The 16,280-nt window shown below is 32.1% G+C and overlaps 1 protein-coding gene across 1 annotated transcript in view; it reads right to left on the bottom strand.

Moving 5' to 3' along the window:
- Nucleotides 1-16,280, bottom strand: part of LOC133190238 (uncharacterized) — a 68,587-nt gene that overhangs the window by 42,388 nt on the left and 9,919 nt on the right. Inside the window, exons 2-4 of the mRNA XM_061325749.1 lie at nt 8,133-8,201; nt 4,626-4,813; nt 3,295-3,567 (exon numbers count right to left, since the gene is read on the bottom strand). Coding sequence (XP_061181733.1) covers nt 3,295-3,567; nt 4,626-4,728 — 376 coding nt within the window. The 5' untranslated portion in view covers nt 4,729-4,813; nt 8,133-8,201. The remainder of the gene's footprint in view (nt 1-3,294; nt 3,568-4,625; nt 4,814-8,132; nt 8,202-16,280) is intronic.

The raw sequence follows: 16,280 nt of genomic DNA on the forward strand, positions 1-16,280 counted from the left end.
GATTTTTCATATGGTGTATATGATAAATAAGTATAATTTTGGGGTAAAAAAAATTAGAGTCCAAGAAGCTTTTGGGGTTGAATATGCAGGAAAGGGGGGGGGGAGGGGTCTCTCTCCACAAGTGCCTGTGGTCTAATCTGCCAGGAATGACGACCACTGTTTCAGGGTTTCTCATTTCCTCTCTTACATTATTCATTTTTATGTCATTTTTCAACCTAAAGATGATTTGTAAATCCGAGACACCGTCTGACTGATAAAAAAAATGTTTCAAGACCTTAATACATACAATAATCGTCTTAAATACAAAAGTAGTCCCAAACTTGTCAACATACAATCAATTAATCAATAATTTACTTTGCAAATTTACTTCAAAATATATGTGCAGTAAGTTTGTGAAGGCAAGATTGGGTTTGGGGTGGAATGTTGTCCGAAGACAAAGTTGTTAAAAAGGAAAAAAAGAAAGGCCAATCTGCAATCTTACATTGCTAACCTTCACTAGTTATACTTTACACTGCTTTTTCAACCAAAAATAGGGGGCCATAGTTAAGGAATCTTATCTTCAAGCTCAATAGTCTGTACACATAAAATTTCTAATTTTTATGCCCACATAATTGAAGATTCGAGAGCTAATAGTTTTTGCCCAGTCTGTCTAGTTGTCTGTCTGTTTGTCCGCAAAAACTTTAACCTTACCCATAAATTTTGAATGGTTGGAGTTAAGACTTTCATATTTCACATGTGTATTCCTTGAGACAAGACCTTTCTTTGGGTACTATCATATTTGACCTTGACCTTGGAGTTTGACCCAGTTTTGAAAAATTTTACCTAACTTTAACCTTGGCCATAACTTTTGAACAGTTGGCGCTAGGGCCTTCATACTTCACATATGTAATCCTAGTGACAAGACCTTCCTTTGGATACCAAGAAAATTGACTCTTTGGCATTGACCTTGGAGTTTGACCTACTTTTGGAAAACTTAACCTTGGCCATAACCTTTGAATGGTTGGTGCTTGAGCTTTCATATTTCACATGTGTATATCTTCTGAGAAGGCCTTTCCTTGAGCACCATTAATTTTGACAGTGACCTTGATGTTTGACTCGCTTTTGAAAACTTTAACCTTTTCCATATCTTTTCAGTGGTTGCTGCTAGGGCTTTCATATTTCACATGTATATTCTTTGAGACAAGACCTTACTTAAAAAAAAAAATTAATTAAACCAATCGGGCATGTTATTTTTATAATTACATGTACACTAACATGGAGCTTGGAATGCATTTCTTTTAAAAACTGATACTGCCAAGACTACGGCTGTTTGGAATCGTTGAAAGGTAAACAAAGTGTCAGGAATGGGAGTAAATATATATAATTTATTATCGGATACCACATTTGTATAGTGTTGGGATGCATAAAATACAAGAAATAATACCTGAAGTGAGCTACAAAAATCGGCGGTGTAAATCGAAGGTTTTTACAATGCTTGGATCTGTAGCTCTTTGGTTTATCTCTCCAAATTTTCTCAACCAGAGAGCTACAGTTCTGCAGCTAATCTTTTTAATAATTGCTGCTAGGGCTTTCATATTTCACAAGTATATTCCTTGAGACAAGACCTTATTTTGGGTACCAACATATACTGAAACGCAAAAGAAACGCAACAAGCAGTTATCTACAAATATTTGAATATTTTATCTAATGATTTTCAAAAATGAATACAGTAAGGTCAAACTCGATTCCAAAACATCAGAGATTTGATAAAAATGTTAAATGGTTATCTTTTAACTTTAAAAGTAACACACAACTGTTAAAACACCCTCCCAACCCGGCCATTCAATTACAGCGTGCAAGCCTGTCATGCACAACAATTGCATCTTGATTTCTACGATGCAATGAGTTCATCAATCTCAAGATCTGAGCGAAAGAAATATTCTTTGCCATTTTAAATGCCTGTTTTTCATGGTAGCTCAGTCGGTAGAGTGCTTGCTCCGTGATCAGGAGGTCATGAGTTCGAATCTCGGCCGGGACTGACACATAAAGAATGGGTAGCAACTGTTCCTTCACCAGGTGCTTGGCACTTTGAAGTGAAAGTTGCGGGTCCTTCAGATGAGACCTTAAAAACTGAGGCCCCGTGTCATGGTAGGCGTTGGCACGATAAAGATCCCTTACTGCTCAATGGCCCTGAGAGCCGAGTAAAGGTCAAAATTTGAAGCCCTTCACCGGTATATGGTGACGTCTCTATATGAGTGAAAAATTCTCGAATGGGACGTAAAACAACATACAATCAATCAATCAAATGATGAGGTCGAATTTTCTCTAGCCTAGCACGGTGTAGTAACCCTTGGTCTTCCTGTCCAAGAACTGTCATCTATGCTTATGATACATAAGAGCCTGTTGAGGAGTGATTTAGTGCATATTTGCATCTGTAACTCTCCATCACCTTTATTTTGAGATTTTCCAGGTAGAGGAATGGAAAGGCGTATTTAAGTCATTTTCAGGAAGCCTTGGCATTGCTTACGGAAAAGAAAGGAGAATTTATTTTTCGAAATATTGCTGCATTACTTACGATGAACAGATACAAACCTTTAAAACCCCATATTATTGCCAAATGTTTTGTTAAACATGCAATTTTTGATTTTTGTTAAGCAGACTCAAACTTAACTTCCAGTGATAGTATGAAAATCATTCTACCATTAAATTACCAATATTTACAAAGTTGATGTCCTTACTTTTTAGATACATAGTGATATCCTACATATAATATTTCCCCCTAAAATAGGATGTTGCGTTTCTTTTGCGTTCAGTTTAACCTTCACTATAAGTTGCCATATGGGAGCATCTAAGTGTTTCACAAACACATCTTGTTTTTGCTATTCATTGAATAGGTAGAAGATAAACTACTTAATAATTTGAGCAGCATTCCACAACTGAATCATTTACCTGCAATATGTATGTTAACATCGAAAAAAAAGAAGACAAGTAATGATTACTGGTAGATGTGATTATCGGTGGAGGATGTGCAATTTCTATGATGTCGCATTTGATTGTTCCGTAAAATTTTGACATTCTGCTATTAAAGGGTGCAGTATTCAATGTGATTTTACTAAGTAACCTTTGGGGTCACACATATAAATTATATATCATTGAATTTGGAAAATTCTTAGCTTTTGGAAATATTTCCAACTACATGTATACAGATTTAGAAGCGCTGCATTTTTTGACCTATATCTTCCCTCTTTCTTTCACCAAATTTTCCACACTTCTGAAATACATGTTATCAATTTCTCATTAACATAATTGACTTACACTCAATAGTCAAATAAACTGTCTTCACAATACTGGGTTCAGACTTGTCAGTTCTCCTGCACAAGTAACTCCCTTCTTCCTCAATACTTGCGATTTTTTTTCGGAATGTCAATGTTCTTTCTTCATTAATAAATACTGTATCTGGAGATGCGCTTGTACCATTATAAATAACCCAGTCCAGAAAGGAAGCATTCAGACCTGAATCTTCAAACACAGTACAGTTCATCTCCAAATTCTGATTCACCAATACCCTAGGATTTATTGGAGTAATTTCTATAGCAAAAAAAGAAACTTTTAGTGAATTGATGTTTATAGATATATGCATGCATCAGTTTATTAAGGAATTTATCATACGCATGAGTCTCCTTTTAAGGTCTGTCAAGGATATAATATTTACATGCCATCTGCATTTTCCTTATAAAATGTACTGAAACCAGTTTGGCATTCAAACACCATAACATGGATGGGGAGGTGAAATAATGGACGTTACATAATGATTTTATTTTGATGTCACAAACTTTGTTTTAGTCCCATCCTGGGATTCTCAACCAATATCCAGGTCTATAATACACTCTAAGTTATGGAATAGGTATGAGGGAAATAGCAAATTTATGGTTCCCTGAGGGAGGAAACTATTTTCCGAGGCAGCAAAGAAAGGGGCAAAAGGAAAATTAAAGGCAATGTAATAAACAGAAAATTTAATGTTTTATAGTTGTTTATGTACATATGGAATATATTTTACAAAACAGATGTTTTACACAATTGAAAACTATCAAAACATCCTGTTCTACTTGGGAAATAAGTTCTTTATTCAACTACAAAACATTGAATACACTCTATTTATGCATGCTAAAATATAATCCAAAAAAAATTTATATTTTTTTTTTCCTATACTCTGTAGATACAGTAAAACTTGTTTAATCCAGATGCTGAATATTCTGAAATCTTGCCTATTATGATGTTAACTTAAAGTCTCTTTCAGTAAATTCAACTGCAGGTTTTAAAATGTTGACTAATATGGGATGTTAATGTTGTCTAATCCAGCCAATTTCTTTGGAACCAGTACGTGGTGTCTGGATTAGACAAGTTTTTACTATACGTCTTCTATTTCAAAAAGCTAACATTTCCAAAATTAACAAAAATTAAAGTTAATTAGATGTAAACTAAAATTCAAAACATCTTTTTCACATTGATACATTATTTTTGAATTAAAATAGATTTCACAATGATGGACAAAAACGGATCATAGCATAAGGTCATCTGAGTGACTTAGATGTCCATGCAAAAATAAAAGATATTTAAATAATCTATTAAACCATTAATTTACTTACCCCCAGCAGGACTATCAAAGAAAAAGCCAAAAGCAGTAAAATACATATTTGGACTCAGAATCAGAGAAAATCCCATCATATGAACAAAATGTCCCATCATCATTATTCCAGTGCAACAAGATTGTTACTTCAATTTTTACTTCCTCCAAGTCTGCACATGCAGATATGATCTAGATCTGGTCTGTTAGCTGGAAAGGAAATAAAACTTCCGAATACTGACAATAAAAAAATAATCATGGAATTACTTATATATGTATAGCTGTACAAACCAATGCACTGAAAAACTAAAATCAAAATGGGTCAAACACTGAATATAAGACAAAAAAAAATGACTAATTGGGATTAGTCACAAAAACCTGAAATGTTTTCAGATTGAAAGGAAATTAAATTTCTTGTTATTATAAAATTGTATTCTAGCTATCATATGGTTTAATTCCCAAATCTAAATGAATCTATATACTGTAAAATCACTTATTTTTGTGGGGTCAAATTTCGAGGATTGCATGAAATTTCTTAATAGGATGCTTTGTTACAAAGCGAAATGTAATAACAACGCAAAATGTAGTAAACGGGGATTATTATATTTTGCATTATTACATTTTGCATCTAAATCAACACATAATGTAATAATGCAAAATGTAATGAGAAACTTTTGGGAATATTACATTTTGCATTATTATGTTTTGCGTTGATGTCAATGCAAAATCTAATAATGCAAAATGTAATAAGATATTTTTTTTTAATTTTTATATTTTTTTATTATATTTTGTGTCAATATTAAGCAAAATGCAACATTGCAAAAACACACTTTTTGGTCAGTTAGGTTGAGAAGAATTTTCACACCAATGATTATATATTTCTTTATTATTAGCTGTTACCTGATCTACGAAATAATGCAAGTTCCATTTCAAGGGATCCAGAATAATGTGCCGATTTCATGGCTTTCAGACATGACAATTATTTTTTTTTTTTTTAAATACAAAAGGACATGCCATTTCTTGTGTTTAAGTATATTTGAGTAACTAGTATTTAATTCGCCAATTGTATCATTGATTAAATTCCACCAATTCAATATCATCTTTGCATTCAGTACCACTAGTATTCAGTGAATATACAACTTTTATGATAGGAGCATGCAATGCAAAAAAATACCAAGAAACCAAAACTCAATATTCTATGAGATAAAGCTTTATTTATGCATAATCAAAGGAAAATTATATAAAGGACCTTGAAAACATTTCATACTCCTAACCAACTCATCCACTTCAGCACAATACCTATTCATATTTCATAATATTAAAGATATGTACAAATCAATTTTATGATGTTTTGTGTTGAATACAATACAAAAAACTTATTATGTTTTGTGTTGTTTCATTTTTATTTTATTACATTTTGTGTTGCCCTCAATGCAAAAAATTTTTAAATGTAATAATCAAAAAGTATATTATTTCATTCTGTGTTAATCTTGATGCAAAATGTAATAACGCAAAATGTAATTATCCTAACAAGAGGCCCATGGGCCACATCGCTCACCTGAGTAACTTTGGCCATGCTGTTCTTTTCCAGATTTCCCCCCCTTTAATATACCTATTGTGGCCCCGCCCTACCCCCAGGGGTCATGATTTGAACAATTTAGAATCTACACTACCTCAGGATGCTTCCAAATAAGTTTCAGCTTTATTGGTCCAGTGGTTCTTGAAAAAGAAGATTTTTAAAGACTTTTCTTATATATTTCAATGTAAAACTTGGATTCCCTATTGTGTCCCGCCCTACCTCCGGGGGTCATGATTTGAACAATTTATAATCTACACTACCCCAGGATGCTTCCATATAAGTTTCAGCTTTTCTGGCCCAGTGGTTCTTGAGAAGAAGATTTTTTAGTGACCCCACCCTATTTTTGTCTTTTCTTGATTATCTCCCCTTTTAAGGGGACTTGGCCCTTTATTTTAACAATTTACACTCCCCTTCACCCAAGGATACTTTGTACCAAGTTTGGTTAAAATTGGCCTTGTGGTTCTTGAGAAGAAGTTGAAAATGTGAAAAGTTTACAGACGGACGGACAGCTAGACAGATGACGGACAACAGGTGATCAGAAAAGCTCACTTGAGCTTTCAGCTCAGGTGAGCTAAAAAGTCTGTTATTACATTTTGCTTTATTACATTCTGTGTTGATTTTCATGCAAAAATTGCATAACGAAAATATATTGATCCCAAATAATTCCATTTTGCGTTGTTATTTTATTTCGTGTTGTAACAATGCTTGTATATTAATATATGACCTATGATCCTGCTGTTCTTGAGAAAATACTTCATGAATTTTTAAACGTTTGCATATAAATGTGACTATAAAATGTTCTTGAGAAGATTTTTAAACATTTTTCTCACATGAATATATATTCATGCAAAAGTTAAATCCCTTATTGTGGCCCCATTTCATCCCTGTGGACCATAACTTGAAAAAACTTGAATCTTCTCTAAATTAGAATGTTTGCATATTTCCAAATATGACTAATCAGTGTGTTGCTGCTCTTGAAAAGAAAATTTTAAAATATTTCTTTTAAAAGATTTCTTTCTATACATTTTCATGTAAACTCTGATCCCCTTCTGTGGCTTCACCCTACCTCTGGGGGCCATGCTTTGAACAAACTTAATTAAATCTTCACTATGTCAAGATAAACTTTCATAAAAGTTTCAAATATTCTGGCTAAGTGTTCTTGAGAAGAAACTTTTTAAAACTCCAGCCTAATTTTTTGCTTAATTTTCCTAATTACATCCCCTTAAAAGAGGGTTCTGCCCTTCATTTAAATAAGATTGCATGAATCCCTTTCAATAGAGGATTTATCTTAGTGGCATGTTTGATTGAAATTGTTTCAGTGGTTCTTGTGAAGAAGCTGAAAATGGAAAAAATTCACATGCATCCACATGACAACAGACAAGAACAAATCATAATAGGTCAGCAGATTTCAGAACTTACTGAATATTCAAATGACCTAGACCATGCAAAATAAAGAAATTAAACACTCTGGTCATAATCTATTCTTTTGTACTAAGTATGAGGTTCTATTTTTTATGCCCCTGTATCAAAGATTGGGGGGTATATAGTTTTTGCCCTGTCATCCTGTCTGTCTGTCTGCAAAAACTTTAACAAGGGCTTGCTCATAACTTTTGATTGCATGGTTGGAGCTATTGCTTTCACATTTCACATGTGTATTCCTTGTGAGACCTTCCTTTGGGTACCAACATATTTGACCTCTTGACCTTGACCTTGGAGTTTGACCTACTTTTGCAAAAAATTACCCAACTTTAACTTTGGTCAAAACTTTTGAATAATTGGTGCTAGGGCTTTCATATTTCACAAGTGTATTCATTTTGACAAGACCTTTCCATGGGTGTAAATATTTTTGACCTTTTGACCTTGACCTTAGAGTTTGACCCACTTTTAAAAAAAATATTTACATGAAAGTATAATAGTTCAAAATACTCCCCTTACCAATACTTGGCTTACCATTTAAATCACTTATAAAAAGCTTCTTTTGACTAAATTGTTTTTTCTCCTCATTTCCTCCATGGTGGTCTATGAATGAAAGAGAATTATTGAATAGAAAATATTATTACATATGTATCACTGACACAATATCTTTAATGATTTTTTTTTTTTGGACATTACACAATTAAGCTCTAGCTCTTAACTGATTGTTGGCATTTAATAAACATCCAGTTATATGTATTTTCTGTGATACATGTATATCTTTAATACATGTATGTAATTGTCGATTCTTGAAGGTATATATAATTATGCTTCAAATGCAAATTAATGCATGCCTAACAGTTCAATATGTACATGTATGTATACCTTACAAAGTTTGAGGGAGGGGTGAGGTTGTTTTTGCATTATTCTTTTAAAAATTACGGTACACATAATTTTTGTGTTTGTTTATTGCAAATTGTAGGTTGTCTTATATTTACCGGTAGTTATTTAAAACTGTGCAAGATTCATTTTAAAACCTTAGTTGTTCTCATTTTTTGTTTTTAGATTTTGTATTCATTCTCATATGCAATTGCATCGCCGAAATATGGCTGAAATATTGCCGACTCGGCGTTAAACAATAATAGTCAATCAGTCATATGCAACCATGTTTATTTTTACTCATTTTGTTGCATTACTGTGTGTGATTTACTTTTAAAATTCAAGTAATTTTATAATTATATAAGGCACTATATAAATTAATGTGCAGTAATAAAAAGAGTTGATAGTCAAATGAAAATACTGAGTTTATCTCTACATACTAAATCAACTTCAAACAGCTAATAGATAATTGTACTGTTAAATTTTCTAAGAATTTCAATTTCAACAAATATGAATTTCTATTGTCATATATATTATGTAATACTGCTTTTCCCAAAAAAGATTCAATAAATAAATTAGCATGTATTCAGGAAATTTTTTGAGGATGAATTGAAATGTGCTTGAGTACCACTGGTACATGATTTTCTTTCTTGTCTTTTTTTGGTACATTGAAGCATAATTTGTCGAGAAGAATTTTCCTGTCAGCATCCATGTGACCATTTTTAAATTCAATTATGAGCTAATAATTGTCCTATTTTTGCCTTTTCATAAAATTGATATAGACTTCGTGTCTGTTGTCAAGCTTTAAGTATACACTCGCGGTCTTGGTTCTGAAAGTTCACAATAAGGGCATGACCTGTGTGTCATTGGCATAACTTATGAATTCCTTTTTTTTTTTTTTAAAATATTAATTACTACACAGTCATTGGTCTTATAGATTGAGCCTTGATTAGGATTTGAAACCTAATTTGAAATGACTTTCACAAGTTTTGATTTGTAGGTCAACACTTCACATGTAGGATTTCATCTGAAAAACAGGAAACCAGTTCTTGCAAGAAGTGGATATAATAGAAGTGGAATAAATACAAGTGTTACTGTGTATGGTTCTACTTGGGACATTTCTCAGAACAGAAGATGTCTATATATTGACAATAATTTAAGATAACAATAATTTTCAAGAAATATCATGATTCAATTTATATCCTGCATCATGATGCTAGTCATTTTCAGAAAGCAAACACATTTTAGGAAACATAAAGACCTAGCACATACATGTACATGGGAAATGGGCATTTTCAATTAGTATTTAAAACAGGTCCAAAATCAAATTACTGTAAATGTTATTTAAATAATTAAACAAGAGGCCCATGGGCCACATCACCTGAGCACATTGGCTAAGCAAAAGCACAAATCAGTTCCGAGTGAGTATTGAAAAGATTATGGGAGGGGGGGGGGGGGGCTTGAATTTTAAACTACCTGATGATGCTTCCATATCAATATCACAAATGGCTTTGTTGTACTTGAGAAGATTTTAAAAAATATTCCCATATATTCTTTTGTAAAAATTTGATCCCCCATTGTGGCATCTCCCTATCTAAGGGGTCATCATTTGAACAAACTTGAATCTACACTTCCTGAGGATGCTTCCATATCAATATGACTAAACATAGCTTTTCTGTTCTTGAGAAGAAATATTTTTTCTATATGTTCTTATGTAAAACTTTTGATCCCCTATTGCACCCTACCCTACCTCCTAGGGGTTATCATTTGAACAAAATTGAATTTACACTATCTGAGGATGATTCCAAATCTAAACATGATTTTCAGTTCTTGAGAAGAAGATATTTTCCTATATGTTCCCAAGTAAAATTTTCGATCACCAATTGTGGCCCCACCCTATCCCCGGAGGTCATCAGGAGGATGCTTCCATATAAATATGACTCATCATGGCTTTGCTGTTCTTGAGAAGAAGATTTTTAAAGATTTTTCCTATATATTTCTATGTAAAACTTTGATCCTCCATTGTGGCCCTGCCCTACCCCCAGGGGTCATGATTTGAACAAAATAGAATCTACATTATCTGAGGATGCTTCCATATAAATATGACTCATCATGGCTTTGCTGTTCTTGAGAAGAAGAATTTTAAAGGTTTTTCCTATATATTTCTATGTAAAACTTTGATCCTCCATTATGGCCCTGCCCTACCCCTGGGGGTCACGATTTGAACAAAATAGAATCTACATTATCTGAGGATGCTTCCATATAAATATGACTCATCATGGCTCTGCTGTTCTTGAGAAGAAGATTTTTAAAGGTTTTTTCCTATATATTTCTATGTAAAACTTTGATCCTCCATTGTGGCCCTGCCCTACCCCAAGGGGTCATGATTTGAACAATTTGAATCTACACTATCTGAGGATGCTTCCATATAAATATGACTCATAATGGCTTTTCTGTTCTTGAGAAGAAGATTTTTAAAGGTTTTTCTTATATATTTATATGTAAAACTTTGATCCTCCATTGTGGCTCCGCCCTACCCCCGGGGGTCATGATTTGAACAAATTTGAATCTACACTACCTGAGGATGCTTCCACATGAGTTTCATCTTTCCTGGCCCTGTGGTTCTTGAGAAGAAGATTTTTAAAAGATGTTATTAATTTTTCACTTATTCTTTATTATCTCCCCTTGAAAGAGGGTGTGGCCCTTCATTTGAACAAACTTGAATTCCCTTCACCCAAGGATGCTTTGTGGCAAGTTTGGTTGAAATTGGCCCAGTGGTTCTGGAGAAGAAGTCGAAAATGTGAAAAGTTTACAGACAGACGGACAGACGGATTACAGACAAAATGTGATCAGAAAAGCTCACTTGAGCTTTCAGCTCAGGTGAGCTAAAAAAGGAAGGACAGATGATTTTTTTTTCATGCCACATTATTTAAAGTTGTCAGCTTAGATGAAAATCTAACAGCATCATCAACATTAATGTAATTCTTTTTTTGATAGTTCAGAAATATTCTACCGGTATAATCTAGATATGCAGTCCAAAAATATTCAAAATTAACTCTTAAATACAACATTGTAACTACCATTGGAGAAATTTAATGAGCTTAATTAGAAGCTTTAACTAGTAAGTAGGCTTAATTTGAAAGAGATTCGGCTAAGATAAACTGAAAACCAAGTTCATGGCCAGTACACCATTAGTTTTTCGATTAAAAATACTTTTTATTAGACAGAGAATGCTCCCTAGTACATATTAACTTACGTGTTTTTCCAAACTGTCAAACAGATGCTATACTAAGATCATTATCACTGTAAACATTTTTTTTTCATTTTACTCTCATGATTATCGTACATATGTGTATATATATATATATATATATATATATATATATATATATATATATATATATATATATATATATATATAATTTTTATTAATTTCAATATATCTATATTGTATGAAGGATGTGCAGATATTCTCCTTTCTAATTAAATTAATGTCTTTTGTTGAAAATTGGCATATATATACCTTTAACAAACACCATATAACAATAAATAAAAGCAAGAAATATTTCCGAAATGTTTTTCCTTACAAGTGTTACAACATGTCAATGGTAGGGGTACCCAACATGGTCACAAAATCAGATAATGAAAATCAGGAACTACAGTACTATACTAACCGTATGCTAGCGAGTGGGAAATATTTTTCAGGTATGCAAGTTTTCAATTGAATTTTGACTTTATTTTGTGCAAATCTAATAGAACTTCATTCAGAATTGTGGAGATCATGGTATAGAAATCTGATTACAATGGCAAATGATGTCAAGGTCGACCACAGTCATACATAAAACTTAACATCACCTAAGTGCTGAGCTCCAAACTGTCCAAACCAAGGACATGCTAAAACAAAACAATGAAAAGAAAACAAGTCTAAGGCTCTGGTTCATAACATTTTCTAACAAATTATTCAACCAGAAAGAAAGCAAAGGAGCTGGACAATCTCTGTCTTGGCCTGTTGTTAAGGCCCGGGCTGTTTCCCCTCAAATTTCATAGACCAATATTATTTCTGCTTAATTTGTGTGGTTTGGAGTAATAATTGTGTTAAAGAAATGTATAATGTAAACTACAATAAGATCTGAATTTTCAAAAATTATTTATTTATGCTTAGTTATTGAAAAAAGTGTTTTTTAAAAAATTGCATCAAATGATGGTACTTGTGATGCAAGAGAGGTAACTCTTGTTTACTATTGATTGATTGATTGTATGTTGTTTTACGTCTTGTTCAAGAAATTTTCACTCACATAGAACGGTGAAGGGCTTCAAATTGAAACCTTTACTCGGCACTCAGGGCCATTGAGCAGTGAGTTCTTTATTATGCCAACGCCTATCATGACACGGGATCTCAGTTTTAATGGTCTCATCCAAATAACCTGCAATTTTCACTTCAAAGTGCTGAGCACTTGACAAAAGAACAGTTGCTACCTATTTTTAATCTACTTGGGTCAGTCGTGGCGATTCGAACCCAAGACCTTCCGATTATGGAGCAAGCACTCTATCGACTGAGCTACCGTGTCGGTTTCTTGTTTACCAAGTACATAAACACATCATATTTTGAAAAGATTTGGCCAACGTAAGCATTTGCTTGGGCTGATACCAGGGCTGAGACCTAAACAGTAGTGTGATATTCTCCATGGACTCCTCCAGGTCAAATAAAAATATGCAAGTTTATAATTTTACCAGGACTTGCATGTATCTATTAGTGCCATTCATAAACTAAAAATTTTGCACATTAAAATGTTTTGTTTTACTTGATAAAATACAGACAAATTTTCAAGAATTGATCTCTTACTTTTATGAAATTAAAGTAAATTTATTACATTTTCAACAGTAAAATACTGTAATTTATTTACTGAATAAAAATAAAAGTGATATTCTCTCACAGTGTGAAAGGATACCAAAGTGATATTCTGCCACAGTGTGAAAGGATATTAAAGTAAGTAAAAAATAATTTTGGTGTGTCATCATAGGATAGAGATAGTAACTAAACCGTCTTGATAGAGACTAAAACTGTCAATTCCTTCTCCATGTTCTCAAATATGTTGCTAAAATCCATGTTAAAATGTTTTCAATCTCATAATTGTTAAGCTATGACGTCTCAACCACTCAATTATGATGTCACAGCCTATGACACTAAGCTGTGTTAAGAAAAGACAGAGGCATAGGGAAAATCAAAGAAAATATAATAAACAGAAAATTCAATCTTTTGTAATTGATATGGAATTTATTTCACTCATGAGACAGGTTTTTTTTAATATATTTTCACTCTTGCTTCGCACTCGTAAAAGTATTGGAATAAAAATCCTGTCCCACTTGTGAAATTAATTCCATATCCAACTACAAAACATTGAATATCCTCTATGTTTTTGTTATTTCCAAAAAACTGTCCATGGATATATATACATATCAGGGTTATCATTTCTATTGTTACCCAGTTCTATAAATTTCAATCTGGCCTCATCCCTGAACTTGGAAATAAATCTATCCACAGGAATGTCAATATTCATGCAAACCTTCAATTTTTACTACATTCAGATTATAAAAACTATAAAAATAATCAAATTATTTATAAAAAAAACCCAAAACAATCAAGAATGAAGACATTCTCCAAGATAAAAAGCAAAATTAAAGTGTACCTGCATGAAGATGGATATTTCTATTTTAATTAAATTACAATATAAATTAGAATATTAGAAACAGTACTTGGGGAATTTCAAAAGACTTAGAAGTAAATTAATACTTATTTAATAAAGTTCATAAAGTATGTACATAAAATTAAGTGGGCGCAAAACTTCTTACTATTCATGATCACCATCCTTCTTCGGAATAGGTCAATTAAGTGTTTTTACAATTCGCCGTGTCTATTTTTAGAGGAAACTTTAAGGGATATTCATACACCATGTATTGTACACCAATCCTAGCCCCAGAAGATCATTGATTATTTTTCATCATAAAAATATAACTCTGACAGCAGTTTACATTTAAATTAGAATAATTCAATTTTCTTTACTTTCTTCACTTTGAACTAATGTATTTCTATGGAGAAATTTTTCTGTTCATTTTCCGATGAATGTAATGTCAACTATAGTAAATGAACTACTTTTCATTAATTATTTTGATACGATGATTGTCACAGTTCAAGTCTCTCAACTATAGGAACACGAATGTATTATAAACTAATACAGTCTCAATTAGTTGATTATATTCTTCTCATTTTTTAAATTCAGCTTCTGTAAATGTTTTGTTTCTCTCCGTGTGCTTTAAAGGAAATATTTTAATCATGTATTTCTATTTTTAAATTATACAATAAAAATTCTTGTTGAGTAGAGAAAAGAAAAATATTCAAATAAATTATTAAGCGAGCTGAGGTAATTGCTGTCAATGAGTAATGTTGGGGATGGCAAGGGACATAACTCTGTAAAGATGCACATTTTGCATTTCTTATTTGTAACAAGTAACAATTTACATTGAATTTGGTACAAACTGACAACCAAACTAGAAAAAAAATTATTATGTAGGTTTTAAAAATTAAATAATAAGAAGGACCTTAGACTAAATTTTCCTGATGTTATTCTCACATTCTCACTTATTTTGTCTGCACATCAACTCTATACAGGGTATTAACTATGTTAACTGTCAATCAAGTTGTATGTGTTTTAAGGTGTACAGACAAGCAAGTTTATTTCTAGATTTTTTTAACCTGAAGATATCTGTTTTTGATATAAAAATCAGATAAAAAGTTTTTTTAAGTTCAATCTTTAATTTACCTTAAAGGACCAAATAACCACTTTGAGGGGTAATTAAATACAAAAAGTTGATTTAAAAAATATTCATGCACTAAAATTTACATCAAAATTTAAATAATATATTTTAAATAAGTTATCAATTAAAGTTTAAGTTAGGATAATTAAATATTGAATTTAACAAGCTTTCAAATGATATTTCCTTTTATTATGTTATCTTTGATAATCAAAAAATACTGTCAACAAACTTTTATTCGCATGCAAGAAATATCCAGAAGTCTTATGACCTTGTTTAATCGCAAATTTTTATCACTGCGAACCATTTATTTTGCTGTGTATTTTTGTAGAATGTTCCTTGCCAGTTGGTCGCGAAAATTAATCATGACAGATTGATTGCAAACTGATAAATTGTGAATTAAAGATGATGCGAATAACAATTGGTTTACAGTATTACATGCTAATGAAATTCTGGCATTTGGAAATCTTTCGACATGTATCTTTAAGCCAACTCTAACCTGAATCCATTAATTTTTTTTAAAAAAATACTGTATACATGGTTATTTTTGCCCCGTGTTATTTTTGCCCTTTCACACTTGCAAGTAATTTCGCCTCGTTTTAAATTCACCCAGTCACAGTTCTGTTTAAGAAATTATACTGTGTTCTTTGAATTCACCCTGTTTTTAATTCACCCACCTGTGAGTAGGGCAAAAGGGGCGAAAATAAAATGGGGACGAAAATTTCCCTGTATACAGTAATAATAAAAATAAATTGCGGCAATATGATTAGGGTAATTTAGAAAGCTTTAATAGTTTGTTAGAAAAATAAATCATTTGTCATAAATCATGTCAGATTATCCCATCTTCGATGGCTATTACGAGAAGAATTTTCTCTTATGTCTACAAAGTGGCAAAAATAATATTGCAATATATGACGGTCACAATTATTGAGAACTTTCAAAGATTTTTAAAAAAGTTAAACATAGAACTGTGCCTAATTTATTTTGTAGCAAATA

Source organism: Saccostrea echinata, unplaced genomic scaffold (assembly GCF_033153115.1).
Source record: "Saccostrea echinata isolate AGI-Se365-2 ecotype Australia unplaced genomic scaffold, CSIRO_AGI_Sech_v1 ptg000022l, whole genome shotgun sequence".
Classification (NCBI taxonomy): Eukaryota; Metazoa; Mollusca; class Bivalvia; order Ostreida; family Ostreidae; genus Saccostrea; species Saccostrea echinata.